Source organism: Ursus arctos, unplaced genomic scaffold (genome assembly GCF_023065955.2).
Source record: "Ursus arctos isolate Adak ecotype North America unplaced genomic scaffold, UrsArc2.0 scaffold_2, whole genome shotgun sequence".
NCBI lineage: Eukaryota > Metazoa > Chordata > Mammalia > Carnivora > Ursidae > Ursus > Ursus arctos.
Window position 1 is genome coordinate 40,974,782 of NW_026622874.1, and position 26,874 is coordinate 41,001,655.

Genomic DNA, 26,874 nt, shown 5'->3' on the forward strand with positions numbered 1-26,874 from the left:
GAGGTGGGGTCAACCAGGTGGGAGCTTGGCCCCAAAAGGTAAGTGACAAGTCCGACTGGACAGGGCAGAGGGAGGGCCCTAGGGCTACTGCTGCAAGAACACTAAAGGCAAATATGGCCAACAGGTCGGGCCTGTGCGCATTAGCTCCTGGGGTGCCCGGTGCTGGGATCCAGGATCAGACTCAGAAGGTGGGGAAGCTACCTTTAGAGAAAGGCACTATCTGCCTTTCACCCCTAGCAGTCCGGCCCCAGTCCTGCGGCGCTCTGATCCAGAGGGGCTCATCGTCTAGTCAAGACTCTCCGGGCCAGGCCCAGAGGGCTGGCAGAGGCCAGGCCTAGGAACGAAACCGGAAGAGGCACTTGGACCCTGGTTCCCAGAGTGGGAGAAAGGGGTGGGCACCCGGGCAGAGGGAGCCCTGGGGATTGGCAGCGGCTGTGGGCAGGGCGGGAGGGACGGGGGAGGAGTCAACTTGTACACGTGAAAAACTCTGGCAGGGGCCGGGTTTTTCCCTTCCTCCTCCTCCCCCTCCCCCTCCCTCCTCTTCCCCACCTTCCTCCACCCTCCCTTCCCCTCCCCTTCTCCCTCCTCCTCCTCCTCCTCCAGCTCAGGTTGCAGCTTCTCTGGGGAGCCGCTCACCTTTCCGGAGCAGGGGAAGCAGCCCCGAGCCCGGGCAGCGACCCCAGCAGGGCGCAGGGCACGGCGCCCAGCCCCGCGGCACCCCGGCTGTCGCGGGCGGGTGCCGGCGCGCCGCGGCCCCCAGGACACGCGCGGTGAGTCCCGCGGGCGACGCGCAGTGTCCGGAGGGCTGGGCGGGAGGCGCGCCGGGGGAGGAAGGGGGCGGTCGGAGGAGGGGGCACCGCGGCGCCGGGTAAACCGAGCAAAGGTAAGCGGAGCGGCTCTTAAAGGCGCCGGTCTGCTTTTGCCTTAGGGCGGGAGGTTGGAGGGAAATGCCGGAGCGCCGCGGGGCGATCGGAGATCACGAGGCGTGCAGGCTCGCGCTTTTGGGGGGGGGGGGCGGTGATGCCCGAAGCAGGCCCCTCCCAAGTTCCAGGTGCGCCGGTTTGCCTTCGCAGATCCCCCCCTCTCCCTCGGGGAGTCTCCGCCGGGACTCACTCTGGCCCCCGGGCTCCGGGCTGAACCCTAGCAAGCAAAGTTTTCCACCCAGGTTCAGACCAGGCGCTTTCTAATCGCCCTTCCTTCTGGGAAGGGCAAGGGTCGGGAGTCTCCGGTGACGGGAGACCCGCGCGAGTGTGGGGCCAGATCGCGCCTTGAAAGGCTTTCTGGGCTCCAGTGAACTTTCCAGAGTGACAGGCTGGAGGGTGGGAGACCAGAGCCCAGGGGTGAAGGTGGAAGGACACGTGAAGCCCTGCAGGTTCCAGCGTGGGGGCGGTGGGGCCCTCTGGGGATTGCTGCCGCTTCTCGGACCCCCAGGAGACCGCAAGGGCCGTGGTCCCCACCCCGCAGCAGCAGTAGGCGAAGGGTTAATAGAGCGGTGGGGAAGGACAGCGGGTGGCCTGTTGCGCCGTGTGGCTTGAGGATTCTGCTGTAGGGGGGGCGGGGGAGGGGGAGAGAGGATCAGAAATCTGAAATCTGAAATCGGGTACCGGCTGGAGGCCTCTCTTCTCTCCCTGCTGGCAGCGGCGGGAGTTCCCTGGAGCTGTCTGCAGGCCCTGTGGGCGTCGGGCTGTGGAGAAAGTGACCGATTTTCCGTGCTGTGGGGTCAGCACCCTCCTAGGCACCAGTGGCCTCTTTCATGCACTCCAAACCCTTTCCTGACAGCAGGGGTAGGAAAGTTAGGGCTGTGTGAGGGGTGGGGGTCAGCTCCCCAGAATCTCATCCCCACCCCCAGCCCATCCCTCTGCAGTTCCTCAGTTGTGGCCTGGATACGGTGACTCACTGCCAGCACCGGCTTGTCCCCCCTGGCCCAGACCCTGTGAGATGCAGGTGGCCTCTCCCCCAGGGCATGGGCACACAGCACATTCCAGGACCCTGGGCAGGGGGAGCAGAATCCTCAAGGATGCTGGGAGGACTAGCTGACAGGGAGACCACCTGTCAGAGATCCCCCCCACCTTTAGTCTAGCCTTGGGAGGGGGCCGGGACACATTGCTTAGGGTTAAGGGGAGGCAAGGGTGGTCCCAGGCAACACTGGCTTCTGGGTTTGGGTCCTCATCTTGAGAGCGGTCTGGAGAGGGTCACCTTGCCACAGCAAAGCTGCTGACTCGGATTACTCTGCCCCGGCCACCTCCTGGGCCGCTGATGAGCCTGGGAGGCTGGCCTCCCCCCACCCCTGCAACCTCACAGCCTGGGACTCTTCCCCACTGGCCACCCATCCCCCGCCAGAATGGAGCCCTCGTTCCTCCCATGTTTATGGGCATTTCCAGAGTCAGAGTAGACTTCAGTAAGTTACACCTGAGTTCTGAATGCCTTAGTGGCTACCGTTTATAGACCAGCTCCTGGGTGCCCAGCAGCGTGTCCCACGGCTTCATAAAGCAGGTCTTACCATCGCACGTTATAGGCGAGCAAACACAGACTCTGAGAGACCAGCTTTCCCCAAGTCTCACATAAATGGGATCTCGCCCACTTTCATCTGACCCTGAGCTCCCCCTGCTCACAGTCCCTGGGCCACCCTGGTGTTCTCTGGTTCGACATCAGTCCTCAGGAGAAGGCAGGATGGGTGTGGTGCCCCGGGTACGGAGGCTCCCGCTTGTCTGTGCCAGGCAGAGCCAGGCTTCTCCACGGGTCGCAGGAGAGGAGACACCAGATCCCTGGAACAAGCAGGTTCTTGGTCTGAGATTTCACGGGATCCGGCCACCTGCCCGGGAGGCCACCCCCGAGGTCCCAGGGGACATGACGCTGCCTTCAGGGCTACACCGGTTTTCTCTGGAGACCCAGACTCTGTCGTCTGCCGACATGCCCCATGCTGTAGGGCAGAGCCTGGCTTGGTCTTCCCAGCTTCTGCCCCAACCATGCCTCTTCTTTCTGGGGTCACTCTGTTTGGGACTTTCGTCCAGCATCTCTATCCATCTCTCCTGATTCCTTTCCTTCTCTAAGTTTGAGACCTAAAGGGGAGGGCGAACCAGGGTCTTGTTGGAACCCAGGTCCAGAACATATTAGCTGACCCCCCTTTCCCCAGCAGACTCCTGAGCTTCTCTGAGCCTCAGTTTCTCAATCTGTGAAGTAGGGGTCATTGTAGGGCAGGTTGCTAGGTGAACTAAATGAGATAACACATACTGCCTGGCATGGAGCAGATGCTCAATGACTGTTAGTTGAGCTGTGCGTGGTTATTCGGGAAGGAAATTTCCCAGTTATCACACCATGCCTGGCTCTCAGGTAGAGACCAAGGCAGGCTTTCCTAATCCCAGCAGCCTGGGCCCTGAGCATCTTTCCTGCTCTTCCAGCTTGGGGAGGAAGGGGTAGATGGAAACCTGCCAGGAGGGGACCAGGAATCTGTGTTGTGGGGATTCTGCCCTCTAGTTTCCAGCATGAGCGAGGTGGGCACTGGGAGCGGGAAAACCAGCAGCCTCCAGCTCCTTGGCCTGGGCTGAGAAGACCCTCGTTCACCACTTCATGGATTACTGTCCCTGTTCTGCTGTGTTGTCTGTGAGGGAGTGGCTGGCCTGGGTCCAAACTCACCTGATTAGCTTCAGCTCGTTTGTTGGGAACAAGTCACATTTCTCTCCTGTAGCCCTGTGTCCTGCCCTCACCCCTTCTCTCCCCGACCCTGGACCCTTTGCCTTTGCCCTGCTGCCAACAGCTGCTGAGTGGGCGCTTTGCCATCTCCAGGGGGTGGGAGCGCCCCAGGGTTAAGCTTGTCTTGTCCTGGTCCCCACAGCTGCATGCATAGCCCTAGAACCCAGCTCTAAGGCCGGGCTAACTGCAGTTCTGGGGCCAAGGGCCCAGGATCCCCACAGAGCCGGGGGCTGGGCCCGGCAGGAGCTGGCCAGGGGTGGGGCCCAGATCAAGGAGAGGGAAAGCTGTGGGCGCATCTCAGCCAGGACTCCTGTCTAAAGGAGAGCCCATCTGCTTCTGAAATCTTCAGTTTCATCTGTAGGGGAGGAGGGATACAAAGGCAAGTATGAGGTCTGGCTTGCAGCCAGAAAGGCTGTTGAAGCTCCTCGCAGGCATGAGTGTCACTGGTGAGACAGGACACCCTGGGTTCAGGGACATTGGCCAGAACTTTCGAAGGGATGGTGGTGAGACCCTCTTTCTTGGAACCGCGGACCGGGGTCTCACCTGTGCTCCCACCCCACCTACCGACATCAAGTAAAGTCTTCCTTGGAATTAGAGGGCTGGGGACAGACAAGGTGACCCTACAATGGCCGGCTGGTCATTCATTCATTCTTTATATGCGAGCGCCCGCCTTCTGCCCAGCGCGGGTGGGGGCAGTTTACTGGCTTCGGGTTGGCTCCAGTCCTGCCCCTGCTGCTGAGTAAGGTGTCTCAGGGGCAGGACCTTGCTCACCCAAGCCTCAGATTCCTCAGCGAGAAATGGGGGAGAGTGGGACTGCCACTTCACATGCTGCGAGGACGTCAGCGAGACAGTGGCCACGCCACTGCTGGCTTTTGCCTCACCTCGTGTCATTAGCGAGGGGCAGTGGCCGACCGAGTCACTGGGCCCCGCGCGGCAATTCTCAGTAGCTTGGCTTCTGCTTGGTCCCTGTAGCAACCAAGGCTGAGGCCTCAAATGGGGGAAGGGAACTATTCTTAAAACATTTCTAGTCTCCCTCATTCCAAGGACCTTCTGCATTTTCTTGTTACTGTCGTAAGTTCTGACAAAACTCCAGAATGATTTCTGTCTTTACACCCTTGCTTCCCTAAAGAAGTCTACCCTTTCTTGCCTTTGTCGGGGGTGGGGTGGGGTGGGGAGGCCCTTCAGGAACCTGGGCTGCTTCTCTCCTCTGGCCGCAGGCATCCAGCAAAGGAGAGCCTTGCTGTTTGACCAGGCCTGGTCTGTCCATCCCCGTGTCGTGGCAGGGTTCAGTGCCTAGAAGCAGGTAGGAGGTCCCGTGCCCGAGGGTATCACTCATAATGTCAGCAGTGCTGGGTCTCCAGACCACCTCTGTCAGCAGGGCATGGGATGAGGCCAGACGAGGGGTCCCAGAGCCCCTCCGTGTTCCTGGCATGGAGCCGCGCGGGCAGTATCCCCCACCGTGGCTGAGCCGGGTGCCATGCTGTGGGCTGAGACCATAGCTGACATTGCTTCTTCCCTAGGCAAGGGGGTCCTTGAGTGGGCTGCCGATTGCCCTGGTAACATTGCCCCATGGAGGGAGGGCTATCTCTGGGCAGGTCCTCGCAGTTCCCAAAGGAGCAAAGAGAGCATTGAAGTCACGGTCACAGGCCCTCCATTCTGGTCTCAGCTCTGCCCCTTCAACCTGAGTGGCCTTGGGCAGGTCATTCCCCTTTTCTGAGTCTTGCCTTCTTCAGCTGAAAAATGAGGGCACAGACCAAGGGATTTCTAAAGCTCCATCCGAGATAACTGGTCTGTGGGTCCAACTTTTGCCAATCCCGCTGCTAAGGTGAGCTGTGCTCCAAGACTCCAGAGGGACCCCGCCTTCCATTCTTTTAAACTCTGAAGCACAGACAAGGCTTCCCCCAGCCGAGGCCTGCGAAGCCCGTCCCTGCCACGGCTCGGATGACCGAGGACACCCTGGAAGGCCTCCCCACTGCCACATAAGTGGAGAAAAAGAACCTCCCAAAGGAATGGGTGCTGGATTCGAATACCGGACAGACACTGGAGGCTCGGGGCAAGCCTCCGTGTGGGGGCTCTCAGCCACCTCCAGCCCCTTCTGACCTGGAATGAGCCAAGAATGGTCTGTACAATTTTAAAGGGTTGAGGAAAATTCAAAAGAGGAAAATAATATTCTGTGACATTAAAAACGATATAAAATTCAGATGTTGGGGTCCCCGAGTAAAAGTTGATTAGAAGACAGTCCCACTCGCTTGTGTCCGTCTTGTCTCCGGGCACTTTCTACAAAGGGAGGAGGGTCATGGGATTGCAGCAGAGACCATATGACCCCCAAAGCCGAAAATATTGACTATCTGGCCTTTTACAGAACAAGTTTGCCAATCCCTGTTCGAGATAATTATAGTTCTCCCCAGGCTTGCACTAAAGAGTTTTGGAATCTCAATCTAAAAATACTTTCTTTTCATTTAAAAAGAAGTGTTACTTCTTCTAACTTAAGCAGCGAATGGCCATTATGGAAGTATTGGAGGGTACAAGTAAGCAAAAAGAAGATATGAAAGTCACTCCCAGTTCTGCCACCCAGAGGTAACTGCTGTTGGCAATTTACCTTGTATCTTTCTGGATTATACGTAATGTTCATGTTTATAAGTGTGCGTGTATGGCACGTGGATATCCAGCACACACCGAGCTTTACGAGTTGCACATAGCCACCCTTTTCACTTAGAAACACATCTCAAATTATTTGCTCCCTCCGGGCTCAGTGAGGTTTATTCTAGTATGTCAGACGACCCCCGCCCCCGGGACATCCAGACAGCAGGGCGGGGAGTCAGTGGGACCTGCTCATTGCCACCCTGGGGCTTGCTGGGGCTAGAGCTTTGGGTCTGGGAGTCATCCGCACATGGCTGGCGGTTGCCACCACGGGAGAGCATGAGGTCACCAGGAAGGGTGCTCAGAGGGGAAGAGCAGAAGGCCGGAGAGGGAACTCTGGGGAGCGCCCGGCTTTGAGCGACAGGTAGAGGAAGTGAGTCTGGCAGATGGGGGAGGGAGAGAGAAGCCGGAGGAGAGCCAGGAGGCCAGGGCAGGGGAGGACAGGGCGTGGAGCCCAGGACAACGGCTGCCCCCCACCCCCCAGCAGGTACTTGTGGAGTGAGTGAGTGACTAGGAGAAACCACCCCTTCCCCGAGCAGCTCCAGGCAGCAGGTGCCACTGAAGGGGCATTTAGAGAACAGCTGAGCAATGGTGAGTTAGTCGTTCAGAAGTTTCTCAGAGGGGGCGTTGGAGGCAGGGAGGAGCAGGAGGTGGTCCAGGCCTGGACCCAGCCTGGTGGGAGGGAAGCCATGCTGAGCGTCAGGAGTCCAGCTTGCCCTAAAGGTTGGAGAATATTGGCGGGGGTCCTGTTGGAATGTGGGCCAGACCGGGGGGGGGGGGGGATGGGGGGGGAGGATGGGAGTGGAGTATAAATAGGAATACAGTCTAGAGATGCTGGGAAAGCCTCCCCTCCTGCCCTCCCTGCTCCTGAGACCGAGAGGTCCCCCAGGGATGCCCGCACTTGATGTTCACAGGGACCTCATGACAGACCACCGAGAAAGCTGCCTTCTTGCCTGGGTGAGGGAGAGCTAGACGGTGGGTGGACTTGACCTGCCTCATTTCTCCTCCTTTTCGTCGTGAGGAAGATGGTGGGCAGTAGCCTCTGCACTTAAGCAAATGGAGAGGAGACAGGTGTGTGCTGTTTCCTTTGGGACTGAAGGAAGACCTCAGAAAAGGTTCTTTGGGATTTTGAAAACGCTGTGCGAGGCGGCTGAGGGACCTTCCTCGAGGGTCTTTAACAGAGCCTGCTAAAAGGAGCAGGGAATGTCTTCTCTGCCTGGGAGGGGAGGCAGGCCTGGTCTGGAGGCAGGGCGATGGGGGGAGGGTCTTGCCTTTACTGTCCATTGCCGCAGCCTCTGGTCTAGAATGTTCTGCACAGCCAGAACCAGAGCTGGAGGAAGGGCGCCTTGTTTCGTCTTAGCACTTGCAAATCCAGAGCCTCCCCGAAGACTGCAGACCAGACTTAGCTGGATCTCAAAAAGGGTTAAAAAGAAAAAGCAGAAGATGATATATGGGCCTCCGTTGCAATGAGGAAGGCCCTAGGGCCCTCCCAGACCCCCTCCCCACCAACCCCGTAGGCCCCAACTCAATGATGTTTGGTGGGAACCTAGCATTAGGTCTTTCGCCATCCCCAGTTTGTCCCTCACTGTGGGTCGTCTGCCCAAGCGGAGACCTCCACAGGCCTCGCTGAGGGAGTCACTGCCCTGCAGGCAGTTTCCCCCTGTGCCTCAGTGGTCCCCCCACCCACCCCCGCGATTGCCATCGGAGCCAAGAGCTGGCCAGAGAAGGCAGGTTAGGTTAAAGCTGAAGGCTTTGAGTCCAGTGGGCAACTGACAGTCTCCTGGCTGCTCTCTTGTCTCCAAACAGCCCCTAGAATTCCAGACTCATAGCTTTCAGATATTTACTCATTGGTCGTTTGAGGGTTTGCTCAGTGCCAGGCCTGGGGTGTCATGATGAGTCAGACCCAGTCCTCACTCTTAACATGCTCACAGGCAAACCAGGGAAGTAGACAAATGAACAGGTGCCGTTCAGGGAGCCAGGCGCTCTGCTAGGGGATGTCCAGGATGCCAAGGCTGGGGCCGGTAAGCTCTCAGGCCAGGGGAGAAGTGACGGTTATCGCAGAAGGCCTCTTGGAAGACGTTATGCCTTTCTCCAGCCTTGAAAATGTGAGCACTTGACTGGCTTTCTCTAGTCCCTGGCCCACCAGTCCTGCCAATGTCCCAGGTTCCCACTGAGAGTCAGGAGAACCAAGGATGTTCGGGGTCGAGGGCTGGTTTACTGGACCACGGGCCCTGCTCTGGGGTGCCCAGAAAGAGGGCAGGGCTGGGCCCACCTACTCAGACTGGAGCTGGCCTCATGAGATAAACCTAGATACAGGGCCTTGGCTGCACTGAAAGAAGGAAAAAACCAGCATATAGTGCACGCAGACAGAACATCCTGGAGGTTCAAGGGGACTAACGGTCTTTGTCCTCAGTGGGCCTGATATGTATGTAGAGGAAAGAGTCTTAAACAAGCCTTTGGGGCGCAGTGGCCTGGTGACCTCATTCATTCCCTGAGCACCCCGTAGGCTGCGTAAGGTGCTGGGCAAAGAGCTCACCAATACCCTGCTCTCGTCCTGGAGGACATGACAGTCTAGTGACAAATGTACACAGGCTGGTGGGGAAGCAACAAGGAGGAGGCACCCCATTTTACCTAAGGGGAGGAGGTGTGGCCATGTGTGGCTTTCCAAAGGAAGCGACAGTTGAGTTTGGAAGTTGTAGGCAACAATGAGGAAGAGCATCCTGGGCCAAACGAATGGCACGTGCAGCGCTGTGGGGCACGAGTGTGGTTTACTCTGGGAACGCCAAGTACACCCCGTAATACTGCATCCTCCAAGGAGTGGTGAGAACCGAGACCCAAGAAGGAGACAGATCAGAACACAAGAGGCCTGGTCTGCTGGGCCCTGGAGTTTGGACTTCCGTCTGAGGGCAGTGTGATGTTGAAGAAATTTAAAGAGGGGAGTGACATCGTCAGAAAGCAACCAAGAAAGTTAAGTCTGGTAGGCTCTTGGCAGTTGGATCGAGGATGAGATATTCTCCCCATTTAGCAAACAGGGAAACCGAGGCATGCAGCCTTTTCCCAGGTCATGGTCCTGGTAAGTGGGAAAGCTGGGATTTCTTCCATACTCCGAGCAGCAGAGAATTTTGGAGAGCAGGCCTGGCCAGCATGTGGCCCTCATTATGTGACATTTCCATCAGGTGGGACCCTGCAGGGGTAAATGGTACATTTGCCCAAAGAGCAGGGGCGGCCGTGAGCCCCAGACATTTCACCTCCTGACCACGCTTCCTGCACGTTAGCCCTACCTGCTCCGGGAGGGCCTTCCCGGCCTGCTTCCTGCATTCCCAGCAGAGGCTGCGGGAAGCGTCTGCTCACTGGCAGGACGGCTGCAAGGCCTCTGTGTGCTCCTCCAGTGTGGCCACCCAGAAGGCCCCAGGCTCCCAGCCTCTCCTCCAGGCCGGAGCTGGGGCGGGGCGAGGACAGGGATGAAGGCTGTGCGTGCTGCTGCTGACTGATCGCCCCTGAGGTTTGTCGCAAGCCAGGGAACCCGATGCCCCGTGCTGTGCTATGCGGGGCCGGGTCAGGGGGAGGATGAAGGAAGTGATGCTATCTGCAGGGCTCCCTGAGGCACCGCTCTCACTGGGAGGAGGGAGTGTCTCTGAAGTCCCAGCTCATGACGTCTGCAGACTTGGTCAGCCGTGGCCTCTTGTTCTTTTGAAACCTGCCCAAAGGCCCAAAGTCGCAGAGTGGCCAAGGCGGGGGGCAGGGAGAGGGCGGCAGAGGGGGTCGTGTCATAAGGATCCTGGCCAGTGATCGGCCTTCGAGACCGAGGCTCAGACCCTCTGGGCTCCAGGGAGTGGGCCGCTGAGAGTTACAGCCTTCAAGCCCTGCCCCTGGGCCCTCGGAGACAGAGATCAGAAAGAAAAGAAAACAGGACGCAAGCAGAAGGGGAACTTGGAGAAGCACCTGACCAGGTCCTGGAGCCCAGCAGGTGCTCACCATGGGCCTGTCTGTGGTCTGCCAGCAGCCCCAGGCAGAGGGGGTGGAACACCCCAGCGAGAGGGGCGCTTGCAAAGCCCTTGCCGGGGCCCTGTGCGAGGAGGCACTTTCTCGGACGGTGCCCGTCGGAGGGCCAGCCGCTGGCCCCGGGGGGCCGGGAAGCCTTGCCGGACCCCAGGCCTGAGCTAGCCAGGGTCCAGGTGCTGGAGCCAAGCTTGGGTTGTGGGGAACGGGGAGACCAGAGCCCTTGCAGGCAGGGGGCTGGATCGAAGGGCCTTGGGTGCAGGCTATGAACTGGGGCTTTGTTCAGGGAGGAGGGAAAGGGCGTCTCGGAGGGGTTTGCTGAGAGGAATCTCAAAGCCTGGCTCCTGGAGGTTAAGAGAGGAAGCTGCCCCCCGCCCTCCACACCCGTCTCACTCCGGTGAGGGGGGTGCTGCTGCCCAGCTTCCCTCAGTGCTCTGCCAGCCTCCTGCCTCCGTCGTCTCCCAGTCAGGGCCTGGCGGGTGGCCCAGGCCTGGGCCAGGTGGTAGGTCTGGGGCCTGGCAGAGGCTGACCTGGGAGCAGCAGGCTGTGTGCCCTCCCTGGGCACTGGGCCTGTGCGCCGGCCTGGCCTGCTGTGGGAGCGTTCTCCCCTCCGAGGACCGGGGCAGAGAGCGGTCCGCCGGGAGGCTGGGGTCCTCTGCCCCGTGTGGCCCTGGTGAGTTGTGTCATCTAAGTCGGGGGGACCCTGCCCACCTGGTCTTTCCCTCTCCGTCAGGTGCTTCAGGGCTGCTGGTAGCTGCCCACACCCCTGCTTCCCGCCCCTTTTCCCTCGGGGGTCTCAGAGCCCTTTGTAGGCTGGAAGGAGGGCCGGGAGGGACGTGTCCCATGGGCTTTATCTGGGGCCTCTTTGCGTCTGAGCAGGAGTCTGAGAGAAGAGGAGGCGAGCGCTAACATCTCCTGGCGTCTTCCTTGTGCCGGTGCTACGCTGTGTTAGCTTACCCGGCGTCTGCGGACACAAACCCAGTTTCTGGTCTTCCCTCCCAAACCTCCGCTCCAGCATTCCACTGGTGGCCACACCATCCTCCCAGTGGCTCCAGCCAGAGCCCTTCAGAGTCTTGCTCGACTCTTTTCTGACACCCCATCTGCCCATCCCTTGGGCTTCACCTGCAGAATATATCCAGAAGCCAACCGCTTCCACTGTGCCCACACTGGTCTCAGCCTCCACCATCTGTCCCCTGGAGCTCAGCAGTAGCCTCCTGACTAGGCTCCGTGCTTCCTGCCTTGCCCACACAGTCTGTTCTCCACACAGTAGCCAGAGGGAGCCTGTTGAAATCTAAGGGGGATCACGTCACTCATCTGCTGAAACCCTCCTGTTCCGTGTGGGGGCCAACACGCTGCTCTGTATTCCCCCGTGGCCGCCCCTGCAGCCATACTGCTGTTCCTAGAGCATACCAAACTCACTCGGCCTCAGGGCCTTTGCACTTCCTGTTCCTGCACTGATCTGCTTCCCCTCAATTCTGCATGACTCGCTCCCTTGCCTACACCTTGGAATCTTCCTGAGATGTCACTCTCCCGCGGAGAGCTTCCTGACCACCCTGTTTAAAATTGCAGCACCCCAGCCCTGCACCGCCCCCTGTCCTTCTTTGCTATTTTATTTTGCTCCATTGCACCTGTCACCATCTAACATCCTGGGCATTTTATGTATTTATTTTCTTGTCTGTGCTGCTCCCCACCATTAAAATGTAAGTACCATGAGGGCAGAAATTATGTCTTTCTTTCGTAAGTAGATTCTTGGGGCCTACAACAGTGCCTGGCATGTGTAGCGGTTAATAAATACTCGTCAAGTGAAGGACTAGAGCCAAAGCTAAGAGAGATTATATAACCAAAGTGCCACCATCCAGCCCTACTGGTGGTGGCACCAGAATGAATTTGGCTTTTAATTTGGGATGGCGGTGGAGGAGACCTGGAACAGGAAACGGCTCTTGCAGCCCGGGCCCCAGGGAGGGGCAGAGTGGGGGGTGCTCCCCTTAGGAGAAGCAGGGAGCAGTGTGGTCACGGAGTTTGTGCGCTTAGTAACAAGCAGGACATTGCTGCATGATTTTGAGCAAGTCAGTCTCATCTGGGAGCCTCCGTGTCCTCCACGGGCCAGCAAGCGGACGGAATGGTGGATCTGTCGGAGCTTCTCCTGCTACGGTTCCCAAAGCTCAAGCCTTACTCACAGGTCACGGCACGGAGTGGCCTCTGGGCAAGTGTCAGCTTCCTCACGGCCTGGCTCCTCCCTCTCCTGTGCCACCCGCTGCTCTGACACCAGCAGGAAGTTCTGGGCTGGTTGGTGTGTGCCCAGGAGGAGATGACAGGAGGTAGGCTGAGAACTTTAGGCTCACCTGGCAGCGGGGCAGGAGGGAAGGCCTCGTTGTGGGGTCTGCTTCTGGGGGGGTCTATGCTCACAGTTCCTGAGGGGGCCTGTTCTCCTCCAACACCCCCCCAGCCCGGCCCAGCCGGGCCAGCATCCCTGGATGCCCAGCTCCCTCTTCCCCTGGCACCAGTTGCACGAGGACAGCCCCAGATGGCTCCCTGGCCCGGGGACAAAGGCCACACTGTGCCCAGCCTTGGGCTGGCCTCAGGCTGGGTCACACTGAGGCCTTCTGTCCCCACATGGGGGTGAGGGGCAGACAGCAACAAGGTGACAGGCCTTTTTCCTGTCTCCCTTCCCCCTTGACCCCCCAAATCTGAAGAGCTGATTCTCTCAAGGGAAAAGTGACAGAGGCATCTTATGTCTTGAGCGAGGGAACAACAGAGAGCATTCACTACTCAGTCTGCCCTGTCACACCCAAGACCCTGCCGGGTTCAATGCCCCGATTGTCCCCCGCAGAGAGAGGCGTCCACTTTCTGCTGTGGTCACCACCCCTGCCGCCTGCCTTGCTGCTGCCATCAGTAAGTCCATCCTTATATCTGACCTCCATCCCTCCTGCTCCAGTGACAGCCACTTCCTCTGGGTCTCTGGAGCGGCTGGAGGACAGCCGGTCCCCATCTGTCTGCATCGCCTGGCCTTGCGTTCCTGCTTGAGAAGCCGGCCTCAGCTTCACCCTCCTTCTAGCTCCCCAGCCCACTCTCCATCCCACCTCTGCCCAAACTGGAGGCTCCTTGCTGCTCACTGAACTGAGGGGACAGCAGGGGCAGGTGCTACTCAGGCTGGATCTCTTCTGTTTTGCAGAAATTGGGGGCCTTCCTCCCAGAAGGCTTCTAATGAGCCCCCCTCCCCCACAGGCAGGAGCATGGGCATAAGATTTATGGCAGCTACTGGTGGATTCCTGAGCATGAACCCAACATGCCATCCCATAAATCCCAGACTGCAGGACGGCTTTATGGGGGAGCCCTGTTTTTAGAAGGGGGCGTGACTAGTCCCTCTTGGCAGAGCTCAGATCCGAAGGAACCAAGTGCCTGGCTCCCCCCCCCCCCCCCCCGCCACAGCCCTAGGCTAACCATGACCCGAGCCTGGGGCATCAGTCTGCCTGGCAGACATTTCTTCCCTACTGTGTGGTGGTGGGGGGAATCCGGGGAGGGGGGGGCTCTGCTGCTCCACTCAGCCTGCCTTCTGCCCTCCTGCACGTCTCCAGCCCAGAGGATTCCCTGTCTCAGCACAGGAGGGCAATCTGGGATCCTGGATGGATTACCGTCCCTTATCTAGACCTCAGATACTTCTCACCATGGCTCCATTTCCACATCACTGGGGATGCTTTTTTTTTTTTTTTTTTTTAAGATTTTATTTATTTGTGAGAGAGGGTAGGGGGCACAAGCGGGGGGAACAGCAGGCAGAGACAGAAGCAGGCTCCTTGCTTAGTGGGAAGCCTGACGCGGGACTCGATCCCAGGACTCCAGGATCATGACTTGAGCCGAAGGCAGATGCTTAACTGACTGAGCCACGCAGGCATCCCTGGGGCTGCTTTTTAAAAAAAATTCATGTTCCCAGTCACCATCCTCAGTTCCAGACTCCGAGAGTGAGACCCAGGAATCTGAATTTTTAAAAATACTCCCTGGTGCTACTGGTGTTCGGCCAACTTTGTAAACAAGTGACCTGTCCAAGGGGGACAGCTCCCTCGCCTGTCCTGCTGGGAAATGTGAGGCGACAGGTAGGACACATCTAGGTCCTCCTGTCCCTGGCACCCGTATGCTGCCGCTGTCTCGAAGCTCCCATTATGGGACACCCTCTGGCCCCTGGCGGGTGAGGCGGGGTGAGTGCCCTCTGTGAGCTTCACGGCCGTGCGTCCTACAGACAGCAGCCCCGAGAGCGCACAGGGCCCGGGAAGAGCGGCTGAGGCTGGGGGGCAGGAGTGAGCTTAGGAACCGGAGTTCCCCCGAGTTCCTGGAGAATAGGGCCCACGCTTCACTCCCCACTGCGACCCCAGTGCTTGCACGTAGTGGCTCTTCAGTCCTCACTTGTCGAGAGGAACCAAGTGAGACTCCGGGCCCCCGGACAGAGGTGGGCTCCGCCGGCGCCAGCCTGAGGGAGGGGGGCTGCCAGGTCTCTGGACTCAGGGCTGCAGCAGCGCCACAACGCAGCTGCATTTGGGGCAGCCAGGAGCCCGCCGGCCCCAGGAGGGGACCCTCTCCGGGCTGGCTGAGGGCAGAAAGATGGTCACGAAGCAAACATGTTATGACCCAGAATCCCTTAAACCAGGAGGATTCGAGAGGGGTCTTTGGCAACGGGGGTACCGGATAGTGATTGGGAACGGGCTGTGCCGGGGGCTCAGGTAAAAGCTGGGAGAGGGTGCAGGCTGGCCCCCTCCCATCACAGGACTGGCCCTAGATGCCTTCTTGGCAGGTGTCGGTGGCGCGCTTGTGAGGCATTTGGTCCCTGCTCCACCAGGGGGTTTGGGATGAGCAGGATGGGGGCAGACACACCAGAACTTATGAAACCATGGAGGGGAGCGGTGGGGTGGGGGCGGGGACTGGGGAAGCAGGGGGCACCGATCAGGGCAAGATACAGAAGGACGGGTCTGCAGGAAGAAGCAGTCTAACTGCGTGGCCAGCAGGGTATCCCCTCAGAGGGCATGAGGGCTGGGGAGCCCCAGGGAGGGAACCCTTTCTGGCTCAGGAAGGGGCCTTGAGGTGGACAGAGCAGCCCACCCTTCTCCCCCACTGTGTTCTCCGTGGCATGGACACCCTCCCCCTCAGGGCTCTGGCAGGAGAGGGGCTCAGCCTCCTGTCCCTGGGGCCCTTTTTTTCCGGCAAGCTTCTGTGTTTCCCCTGAGACCTTCAGCGGCTCCTGACCTCCCACATTTCAGCCGGAGAGATGGGGCTGGGCCAGCTCAGAGGCACACGTCCCCTCCTTTGTCCCTTCTCCTTTCCAGTCTCCCAGGGACCTAAGACAAGCCAGAGAGGGACCTCCAGGTGTGAGTATCAGGGTGAAGTGGGGTTTGGACCAGACTCCGTCACCAGGCTGCAGGCCAAGCTGATGTTCTGGGCATCAGTCAGTCAGGCTTCCTGACGGGGTGTTGACATACTCAAGCCAAAACACAAGTTGGTAAAGAGCTATTGGCTCCAGTTCTGGTCCCCTCCCTGCCACTCCAGGCCTCTTTTGAGAATTCTCTAGACTTCCAGCAGCTCAAAGTTTACCATCTGGCCCTGGTGAGGCCCCCAGGATCCTGCTGGCCCACCCTACCGCACGTGGCTATACTGATGAATGCATAGTGTGACTACCTCCCCAGGGCCGGGGTGGGGGGGCCGGGGGACGAGAGTCACAGGGAGGGAGAGGGCTCGGTCCTGGAACCTTGGTGATGAAGAGGCGACCCCAGCTCCCGAATGCCAGGCCCAGACCTCGATGGGCTGACGGAGACCAAGACCCAGAACTCGCATCTGCTGTCGCCCGGCCTGGTGCCTTGTTCTCACCTGCTCCGCTCCCCTTTCCCGCCTCAGGCCCCGCCGCCTCCCCACCACCTCCCCACTGACCATGAACAAGATGAAGAACTTTAAGCGCCGCCTCTCGCTGTCAGTGCCACGCACCGAGACCATCGAGGAGTCCTTGGCCGAGTTCACAGAGCAGTTCAACCAGCTGCACAACCGGCGCTCGGAGGGTGAGGGGTCCGGCCGCCCCCGCCCCGCCCTTGCCGGGGGTGGACAGAAGTGGTGGGGGCAGGCAGCTGACGCCTCTCCCTCTCAGACCTGCAGCTCGGGCCTCTCGGCAGAGACCCCCAGCCAGAGTCCAGCACCTTCTCCCCGACAGACAGTGGGGAGGACCCCGGGCAGCTGTCCCCCGGCCTGCAGTACCGGCGGCAGAGCCAGCGCCGCTTCTCCATGGAGGTGAGGGACTCTGGGCTCTCCCTGGGGGGCGCGGCAGGACTCACCGAGGGTGTGTGCCCGAGGAGGGTGGCTGCCTGGGAGCCAGACTTCATGGGTTCCAATCCCAGCTCTGCTGTCGACCAGCTCTGTGACCTTGAGCAAGTGTCTCAGCCTCTGTACACCAGTCTCCTTGTGTTAAAATGGTCATCGTGAAGATTAAACAAGTTAATATATACCGAATACATAGAACAGTCCTGGTACACAGCAAGGGCTAGACAGTCGACTACTGTTCTTAGGACCCGTATGTGTGGGCCCATGCATAAGAAAAATAGGCTTCCATCCGTTGGAATCTCATTCTATAGATGGTTATGCTGCAGCCCAGAAAGGGGACTGGACCTCCTGAGGTCACAAAGCAACCCCTGTGTGTTCACATTTCTCTGAGCACACCTTTGAAGCAGCTGTGAGCCTGGGGTCACAGCCGGTGGTTTGGCCCCACTGGGGTTGCTCCACAGGGGGAGCCAGGCCCTGGGTGAAAAGTGAGGGTCCCACAGCACGAGGTAACCCGGAGCAAACACGGGTGTCCCTGTCTCATCCCGGACACTGCAGGACACCAGCAAGAGGCTGTCTCTGCCCATGGACATCCGCCTGCCCCAGGAATTCCTGCAGAAGCTACAGCTGGAGAGTCCAGACCTGCCCAAACCGCTCAGCCGCATGTCCCGCCGAGCATCCCTGGTGAGTCCCAAAAGGGTCAGGGGTCACCGGGGTAGACGCCCCCCCCTCAGCCTGGACGGATCGGTTTGAGTTTTGCCTGACCCAGCGGAGGCCTGCCGTAGTTTGTGGGCCTCTGGCGCCACCTGCTGGCCTCAGAGGATTCACGAGGCTTGTAGTCCTTGGTCAATGTCCGTTCCCTGGGTGAGTCCCACCAAGGCTGGAGCTGAGCCCCAAGCCTTCCCTGGGCCCCCACGGTTTCCACTGCGGTGAGACCCGTAGACCAGCTGGCATGTGCTTTCCAGTCATGGCTGTTTATCATATTTCCTTGGGAGCATTTTGCAAAACGTGGACTCTGGCCCCCACTCCAGATACCTACAGAATCAGACTCCGGGTGGTGGGGCCCAGGAATCTATATTGTTAAGGGTCGGGTACTACTGAGCTAGAGAAAGTATGGTGATGAGAGACACTGCCGGGGAGGCAGGTTCTGAACTGGACGCTTGAGGTACAGTGGAGAACAAGACATGGTCTGAGCAAGGCAGAGACAGGCGTTGAAGGTGTGTGGCCGTCCCAGGTGCCCCGGCCCTGGCTCCGCCCCCTCCACTGCGGGGGAGGGGGGCGGAGGGAAGAAACTCATACTTCCAAGGGTTCCGTTCTTTATCATGGGGATAGAGAGGAGAGACCAAGAGGCAGAACTTGTGGCTTCCCTCATCCCTCCTAGCCTCTGTTTTTCCCTCTCCCCAATGGGGGTCTCATTCCCTTCCCTCCTGGAGGCTGGCTCGGGGGTGTCATGTATGTGGTGCTGTGGGGCCTTCAAGCTCACAGGACCCTATGTGTCTCCCTCTCAGTCAGATATCGGCTTTGGGAAACTGGAAACATACGTGAAACTGGACAAACTGGGGGAGGTAAGAGGCTGGGCAGGACAGTGAGGAATGGGGACAGGGCCTTTCCCTGCCCACCCTGTCCTGCCTTCTCGTTGCCCCTGCCCCGCAGAGGCACACCATCTTGGCCATCCAATCTGACCCAGCCTTTTGCAGGTGTTGGGGTGGGGGGCCAGGTCCTGGAGGAGGGTCTGAGGATGGAGTGGGGCCCATGGGCTCTGGGCATAAACCAGTTTGTTTGCTTTTCCTGCAAGTATTTCTCTGGATTCAAATCCCATCTCGACCATTTACTAGCTCTGTGGCCTTGGCCTTGGGCAAGTGATGCGACCTCTTGTGCCTTAGTTTCTTCCTCTGTCAAATGGAGATGTAATCGCTTTGCCTCCAGGGCTGTCGTGGGGATGGACGAGGTTCCTATAATAAGCTTGCACACGCGCTTAGAGTGCGCACTGTGGGCCATTAGCTATTTCTGTTACCACTGAGCCACGCGGTGTGTCAGGGCTTTGGGGAGGCCAGGGGTCTACAGACAAGAAGACACGGCCCTCTCCCTCCAGGAACCGAAGAGGAGACCTCCCTGTAAACATCAACATAAGGAAGAACGAAACTAGTGTTCTAGTAGAAGGGCCCTCCCCTGCTGGGGGCTCAGGGGAAGGACAGTTCATTCTGAACAGGGAGGGCCGAGGGGCAGAGTCAGAGAGAGATGGGCCTTGGAGCAAACACAGAATTTCAGTGACAGGAGGAGAAGGGGGAAGGGCACAGCCCACGCAGACGCAGAAGGAGGAGGGCACTGGAGAGAGGCATGTGGGGCCTGAGTGTGGCTGGTGCTGCCGGGGTTCTTGTCCCCAGGGTACCTATGCCACAGTCTTCAAAGGGCGCAGCAAGCTGACGGAGAACCTCGTGGCCCTGAAGGAGATCCGGCTGGAGCATGAGGAGGGGGCGCCCTGCACTGCCATCCGAGAGGGTACAGCACCCTAGGGTCCTGTGCTCCTGGGCGCTCCCGGGAGGAGGGCTTCATTGGCCTGAGCCCCAGTGGGAGCCTAGGGGCAGAGAGTCATTGCTGGAGTGGGGGCTCCTAGGGCTGATCCCAGGAAGAGAGGGTGTGAGGGGTGTGGGGGGCCCCAGGGACCCAGGTGGGCTTGTCACCCCACAGTGTCTCTCCTGAAGAATCTAAAGCACGCCAATATTGTGACCCTGCATGACCTCATCCATACGGAGCGGTCTCTCACCCTGGTGTTTGAATACCTGGTGAGTTGGGCTGGGGCCAGCAGCTTCTCCCCTCCGGGGTGGGGGTGGGGCAACGGGGGGACAGGCCAGGCCTTGTGCTAGAGTCAGGTGCTCAGATGCTCCCACGCAAGAGTGGGCCCGGGGGGTCTAAGGGCGGCTCAGAGCTTGGGCCCTGCCCGGGGAGGGGCTTCCGGCCAGGGGTGGAGGCAGGTCAGGGCTGAGCCGGCGCCGTGTTCCAGGACAGTGACCTGAAGCAGTATCTGGACCAGTGTGGCAGCCTCATGAGCATGCACAACGTCAAGGTGAGGGCCTCCGGCAGGCTCGCCCGCCCGCGGGCGCCCCTCTCGGTCCCCACCTGTTCTCAAGCCCAGCATGGGAACCCGCTCTCACCACCGGGGGCCCAGCTGCTGGAGTTGCTCAGACCTACCAAGGTATGAGGGCGTGCAAGGTCACTGCCATTCAGGGAATACTGGGAACGGTGCTAAGCGCCCTACCCCACCGTGCAGACACACACCCTCTGCCACCATCTAGCTGTTGATATAAAATCCCCTCTCCAACTCTGAGCGTCAGTTTTCCCATCTGTCAAATGGGTCCATGGATGAAACGAGGCTTCTGGAGAAGTCTGAAGGGATAAGAGACCCCTTCTGGTCATTGTGAGAGAACCAAGGGCATAGCTCCCCACCCAGGTGGGCTTCCTGGCCCTGCGTGGCCCCCCTCACCCCCCCCCCCCGGGCCAGAGAACGCTCTGGCCTCCAGCACCCTGCTGCCTCTTCCACACACCTCGTGCCCTCCCCTGTGGATGGGATTCCCTGGATGGATGGAGCCCAGGGTGGGGCTCAGCATGGGTGGGGAACCAAGGGTGGCTCTCAGGGACCTCACTGCCCCTCCCAGCCACGGGGCAGAAACACAGGGTCTCCCAGGTGGGACACACTCTCGCCTTCCCCTGCTCACTGTTCTCGCCCCCTCCTCCCTCAGATTTTCATGTTCCAGCTGCTCCGGGGCCTTGCCTACTGCCACCGCCGCAAGATCCTGCACCGGGACCTGAAGCCGCAGAACCTGCTTATCAGCGAGAGAGGGGAACTGAAGCTGGCTGACTTCGGTGAGGACCGGAGCCCGCGGGGCCCAGGCGGCTCTGGCGCAGTCTCCCCAGGAGGGGGCGCTGCGGGAGAGGGAGCTGGGAGGTTCAGCGCCGTGTCTGTCCGCAGGCCTGGCCCGGGCCAAGTCGGTGCCCACGAAGACGTACTCCAACGAGGTGGTGACCCTGTGGTACAGGCCCCCTGATGTGCTGCTGGGGTCCACGGAGTACTCCACCCCCATCGACATGTGGTGAGTGAGCGCCGTGGGACCCGGGGGGAGGGGGCACGCCTCCTTGTTCCCTTTGCTGCATCAAGGCCCTCTGCAGAGAACCGCCTGGCCTCCTTGGACTAGAGGCCGTGTGACGGCCTCCTGAAGTAACCGGCTGGGAAAGAATTAGTCTGGACGACATTAGGGCTCCTCTGGCTCTAAAGAGACCCTCCAAGGCTCTGCTGCTGAAATATTCCCCCCAGGGATCCCCTAGGCGGTTGCCAGAGGGCACAGGAGGGCTGCCACAGTAAATAGGACGAGTCTTCCCCAAGCATCAGTTCGGCTGAAAATTTTGGAAAGGATCTATTATGTTTGTGTTAAAATTAAGTGCATATGATTTGGTGTAGAATGAAAGAAATCAGCCCCACTTTAAAGCTGAAACCCAGGTTTCTGATGAATGGCCACTGTGTTCTGTGCTGGGGCGGGGGGGGGGGGGAGGTCCCCAACAGAATGGATTATGGAACTCCCTCTTCCGGTGGGGACAGAGTTTGAGACAGCGCTGTTTGGGGAACTGCCACATGGGTGCAGACCCAAACTCCATGGAGTGAGGGGAAAGGCTAAAGTGCCCTAGAGCCCCGAGGAGCCCGAGAGAGGCCCCTGTGGCGGGTTGGGCTGTGCTAGCTTCCACTGTCCTGGGCTCCCCACCCCAGAGCCAGGACCCTTGGAGCCAAGGCAGGGCACCCTTGGTGCCCTGATGGAACAGCCCTAGGAAAGGCGGGTGCGGGGAGGCCCAGCCTGACGCCGTTCCTACCCATTGCTCCCCGCAGGGGCGTGGGCTGCATCCACTACGAGATGGCCACGGGGAGGCCCCTCTTCCCCGGCTCCACGGTCAAGGAGGAGCTGCACCTCATCTTCCGACTCCTCGGTCAGTCTCCGGCCGCTCCCTCCCTCTAGCCACCAGGGGGCGCCAGAACTCTGTCCAGCCCAGGCGCATAAAGGGACTGGGGAGAGGGGCTCCCACTTGCTCTCAACGGGGCGGCGACCCCTGTGGCCTCTGCCATTCTCTGCCTCCACCTCCTTCATTGCACCCTTCCCAGGCGCCCGTGGCCCTAGCCCCTCATTATGCCCTTCCCACGCCCTCTCATCTCCCCAGGGACCCCTACGGAAGAGACATGGCCCGGTGTGATGGCCCTGTCGGAGTTCAGAGCCTACAATTTCCCCCGGTACCTCCCCCAGCCGCTCATCAGCCACGCTCCCAGGTAGCCCTGCCGCCCCACACCTCCTCTCCTGCTCACGGTCCGGGCTGTCCCTCCTGAGGAGGTGGCCACGCACACCCCCACCCCCCACCCCCCATCCAGGCCAGACCTGTGCCAGCTCCTTCCTCCTGCAGGTTGGACACTGATGGCATCCACCTCCTGACCAGCCTCCTCCTGGTGAGTGTGCCCCCGGCCCAGCCCAGGGACAGGCAGCCCAATGGCAAATAGCACGGAAGCCCCAGTACCCCACCTCTGTGCTCACAGCTCACGCTCCCCCCCATATTCCACCCCCTTGCCCCACCTCCAGGCGCAGGAGGGGCGCTGGTTTCCACACAGTCATGGGAGTGGGCTCATTCTGAACTCAAACCCCAGCTCAAACCCATTTACTAGCTGTGTAGCCTTGGGCAAGTTATAGAATTTTCCTGGGCTTCTGTTTCCTCCATTGCAAAGAGGAATTAATATTCATATTTTATAAGCTGGCCATGAGGATACATTGAGATTATGCAACACACTTAGTATGGTACCTGTCTTGAAGGAAGCACACAGTAAAGGAGTGTTGTTGGTATTATGTGTTAATATTGCTATTATTAATGTTATGATCGTGGTGGCTTCAGCCTCTGTATCTCCATCCCAAGAGAAGGTCACTCTCTGGAAGTCCCATTTTTGGTTTTGTTTTGGTGGCTGGAGACCTGGGAGCCGAGCCTGGAGACTGCCTTGGGCTGGCTTGGAGGTGGAGGCTGGCAGCGGACCCTGGGGGCCCCTGGGTTAGACTCAGGCCCCGCTCATTCTGGCCATCTAACTCTGTGTAGGAATTGCACTGTGCAGAGGGGTCCCCAGAGTCCCCCAGCCAGGGCCCCATAGCCCACCCTATGCCTTTCAGTACGAATCCAAGAGTCGCATGGCAGCAGAGGCAGCCCTGAGCCACCCCTACTTCCGGTCTCTGGGAGAGCGCGTGCACCAGCTTGAAGACAGTGAGTGTCTGGGGGAGGTTGGGGGAGGGGCCAGGGTCACCCCAGAACCAAAGAAAGGGGGCAGCAAGTGTGTGAGTGGAAGAGCTGGAATAAAGAGGCCAGGGGCCCCCAGTCCCGCCAAGCAGCCTTGGGTGCAGGACTTCCCCTCCTTGGGTTCCCATCTGTAACTAAGGAGCAATACTGTGGGATCTAAGAAGCCTGAAAGGCCCAGTTAGGGGCTCCTGGGGCAGTCCTGAATGAAGGGGTTCCCCAGCCAGGGTGCGCTCTGTGGGTGTGGGGGCCCCCACCCGTCTCTCTCCCTACCTTTCTCCTCTCTCACCACAGCGGCATCCATCTTCTCCCTGAAGGAGATCCAGCTCCAGAAGGACCCAGGTTACCGGGGCCTGGCCTTCCAGCAGCCAGGTAGGGGCTCGTGCCTCCCCCACCCCTTATTAGCGGAGACCGGGGTAGGCTGCTCCTCCCTCTTGAAGAACAGAGTGGGGAATCAGCATGGCCTCCCGCCATTGGCCTCCCTTCGGGGGGCCCATGGGGAGCAGGGAAGGGGCTGGTTTCCCTATCTCCTGCCCAGGCTTCCTCCCCCAGTGCGTCCCTTGTCAGCCCCCACTGCAGACACAACACTGCATGGGACAGAGCCCTGATGAAGGTGCACGCTCTCTCGCCTACATTCTGTCTGCAAACTGAATTCTCTCACCTCCACTCTGGGGGAACCATACCTTGTCTCTAGAACAGCTGATGGCCTCAGATGTGACGAGTGCATTGTTTCACACAACCCTAAAACACCCCTTGAAGTTGGTACTGTGTGTGTGTGTGTGTGTGTGTGTACATATATTTTAAGTAATCTCTACACCCAGTGTGGGGCTCAAACTCACGAACCCAAGATCAAGCATCACAGGCTCTACCGTCGGAGCCAGCCAGGCGCCCTGAAATAGGTACTTTGAATGCTCCCGTTTCATAATCAATGAATCTGAGTCGCAGGGGAGGTTAGGTCACAATGTCACACAGCTAGTAAATAACAGAGAGGGGATTTGAACCCAGGACCGACTGGCTTCTGAGAGCATACTTTTGCTGGCTCTGTCAGAGTAGCCCTGGAGGACGCCCTTCCCTTCTGGCCCCCGGGGCCCCCTTCTGTCCAGCCTCCTCTCTGCAGCCCCACCTCTTCCCCTCTGTTCTCCAGGCCGAGGGAAGAGCCGGCGACAGAGCATCTTCTGAGCTGCGCCCACCCGGCTGCAGCCCCCGGGACAAGAGGTCACCGCGAGCACAACGGCGGGCGGGACGGGGCCTGCGTGGCCCTGGGAGGACTGAGGAACAAGGGCTAATGGCTGGCCCAGAGGACCTCTTGGCAGCCCTGCTGGCCACGGCTGTTTCCTCTTCCTGCTTTCCACATGCCTCCCCCGTGGCCTTCACCTAGACCCCAACCCCTCTGTCGCCAGCCCTGGACCTGGGCCTGAGCGCTTTCCTGGGAGGAGATGAGGGGGCAGGGAGGGCCCTCAGACCCTTACCCACCCTGAGGTGCTTGGGCACCAGCGTGGGACCCACACAGACGGGAGATCCAGGCGCCAGGCTGAGCACTGTGCCCTGAACGTGGGCACCGCCATACCCCCCCACCGGGGGCTACCTGCCCCACGTCACTCACTTTCTTCCCCTCTGAGAGCAGGAAGTGCCATGGCACCTCGTCTAGGACCCTGGAATCCTGGGTGCCGGTGTGCGTGCCAAAGCCCACCCCCCACCTGAAGGGAGGGTGTCCCCAGAGCAGCAGAGAATAGTAGCCCAGCCCTTGTCCACCTCCTCACCCTGTCCCCATTCCCCTCTCCTGGCCAGAGGCCCCCTATGCTGCTGGATGCCCAGCTGAGTCCAGAGGTGGCCTGGTACCACCAGCTGCACTCCTGCCTCCTCAGCCGGCTCCTGCCCGTCTCCCCAGTCTGAACGGGGTTGCCTTACTGGCAGGTGCTGGAGCGCTCACTGCCCCTGGAGCTCCGGCCCGAGCTCCTCCCTGTCCACCCTTTCCCGAGACTGGCCCCTGCTTATCTGGCCTGAGCCCTGATAAGCCAGCCCTGGGCCAGGGTCCTGGGGACAACACCCAGGTAAGGCAGGGTCACCCTGATCCTGGTGCCAGGCCAGCCTCAGCTCCTTGGGGCTCGCACAGCCTCCCCCGTGCCCTCCTCCCCGGCCCCTACTGCCCATGCTCCACCCCATCCTGGCACCAGCCTCCGTGTGCCCCCGGCTCCCCCAGAGGGCAGGGTGCCCATGCCAGCAGTCTGAGGTGGAGGAAGGTGGGATAGGATGCACAGGCTTTGATCCCGAGAGCCCCACCCCAGGGGGCTGGGAGTAGGAGGGGGCTGCAGCCCCAAAGAAGGCCCCCCACACCACCCCTTCCGAGCACGCCTGTTGTGTTACCAAGGTCTCCTCAACACTTGGCTGAATCTCGAATGGCAAGGCCAGGGGGAGGCCAGGCCTGGCTTTTCTACGCAAGCCCCCTACCCAGCCCAACCCCTAGGCCTGAGGAGCAGCCCTGGAGGGTCTTGGCCTCCCCACAAGTCCCTCCCCTCCTCCCCCACTGTACTGTGAATGTCCCGTGACTCAGCACAAAGACAGATAATATATTTAATTCATGTTGTACAGAAAAGCTGATTTGGACAGATTGATGCCAAAGATGGAGGACGGAAGGCCCTTCTCCAGGCCTCACGAGGGTGGGTGGGGCTTGCTCGGATATGTATATATATAAAGCGGACAGAGAGTTCGGTTTGTGTGTATCTCTGAACCCACCCTGGGCATGGGAGGCGTGTCCTGCACCCTTCCTGCTGCATTCCGGATGCTGCTGCCTCCAGAGCCGGAAGACAACTCTGGGTGTTGTGGGCAGGAGTGGAGGAGGCCTCTCCTGGGGCCTGAGGGGTGGGGCCAGCCAGGAGAGCAAAGAGAGGGTCCCAGGGAGGGGTCTGGGGTGCCAGCTGCTGCATCCGCCCCTCTGGCTCCCCCAACCCAATGGCTCCCTGACTTCTTGGGAGGGAAGGAGGGGAGGTTTAAGAGAGGGTTGACATGGGGGATGGCCAAGGCCAGGGCACAGAACCAGGGCGCACAGGTCACTAATCCAATCCACCAGCAATTTCTACACACTTTGAATCGTCCTTCTGTTGCCCAGCCTGCCTCCTCCCTTGGGGGCACACAGCCTCCTTTCTCTCTCCCAAAGTTCTCCACATCCTACTCTGCTTTCCAATTCGGTGTCCACGTTTGTTTTCCCAAGGGCACTGTGAGGATGCCAGGCCCCGAACGAGACCTCCTGCCGCTCCCCGTCCAGCAGCTTCCTGGCTGGCCATCAGGACTTTCCAATTTGAGGAGATCCAGTGGGTTGGCTGCTTGCAGAGAAGGAAGTTAGTGTGGAGGCTGGGTGATGTCTTCCAAGGTCACGAAAGTAAGGGCCAGACCAGGGCTTGGTTCTCGGCCCTGCACCACCACGGCCGGCCCAAGCCTCCTCACCTGTCCTAGGCAGCTGGTCCCCAAACGGTAGGACACTTAGTGCTCATTGGGAAACGCAGTGGTGGGAATTGGAGTCAGGCCTTTTAAGCAGTTTGGAAGGAGACAGGACAGACCTGCTGTTTGCGAGGCTCCCTGCTGTGGGCCCAGCGTTGTGCGGGAGCGTCTCACTGACCCCTAGCACCAGCCCACGGCTCTCCCCACTTTGCAGGTGAGGCCAGTGAGGGTGAACGCCTTCCCCAGAGCCCTAGAGCAAATAAGAATCTCGAGTCTGTCTGCCATGGCGGCTACTGGTCTTCCAGGAGGGGAAGGAGTGGACAAGAGGGGTGCAGGGCCGGGCCCTAAGAACCAGGGAAACCACACGAGGAAGGAGCTGGGGGCAGAGGCTGCTTTGCTGGAGCACCACGAGACATCACCACTGTGTCCCCACTGTGTCACGGGCAGTGGCAGCCGCCAGTTCACCAAGGTGCCTGCCCCTTTAAGAACAGGTATGGAGGCTCCCCTGGGTTGGGGGATGTT

The 26,874-nt window shown here is 59.8% G+C and overlaps 1 protein-coding gene across 2 annotated transcripts; it reads left to right on the forward strand.

Moving 5' to 3' along the window:
* The first annotated feature begins 724 nt into the window (after positions 1-724).
* CDK18 (cyclin dependent kinase 18) lies at positions 725-25,626 on the forward strand. 2 transcript variants are annotated; one of them, XM_026480453.4, is made up of 16 exons: positions 725-770; positions 16,204-16,361; positions 16,448-16,587; positions 17,173-17,298; positions 18,123-18,179; positions 18,999-19,113; positions 19,303-19,397; positions 19,616-19,678; positions 20,352-20,475; positions 20,582-20,702; positions 21,488-21,585; positions 21,814-21,919; positions 22,051-22,093; positions 22,797-22,887; positions 23,212-23,289; positions 24,062-25,626. In XM_026480453.4, exons 2-16 carry the CDS (start codon positions 16,238-16,240, stop codon positions 24,094-24,096), a joined length of 1,416 nt encoding a protein of 471 aa, XP_026336238.2. In that variant the 5' UTR covers positions 725-770; positions 16,204-16,237; the 3' UTR covers positions 24,097-25,626. The 2 variants fall into 2 exon arrangements, with proteins under 2 accessions (XP_026336238.2, XP_057171426.1); XM_057315443.1 differs by lacking the exon at positions 725-770 and adding an exon at positions 10,669-12,647.
* The last annotated feature ends 1,248 nt before the right edge of the window (positions 25,627-26,874 follow it).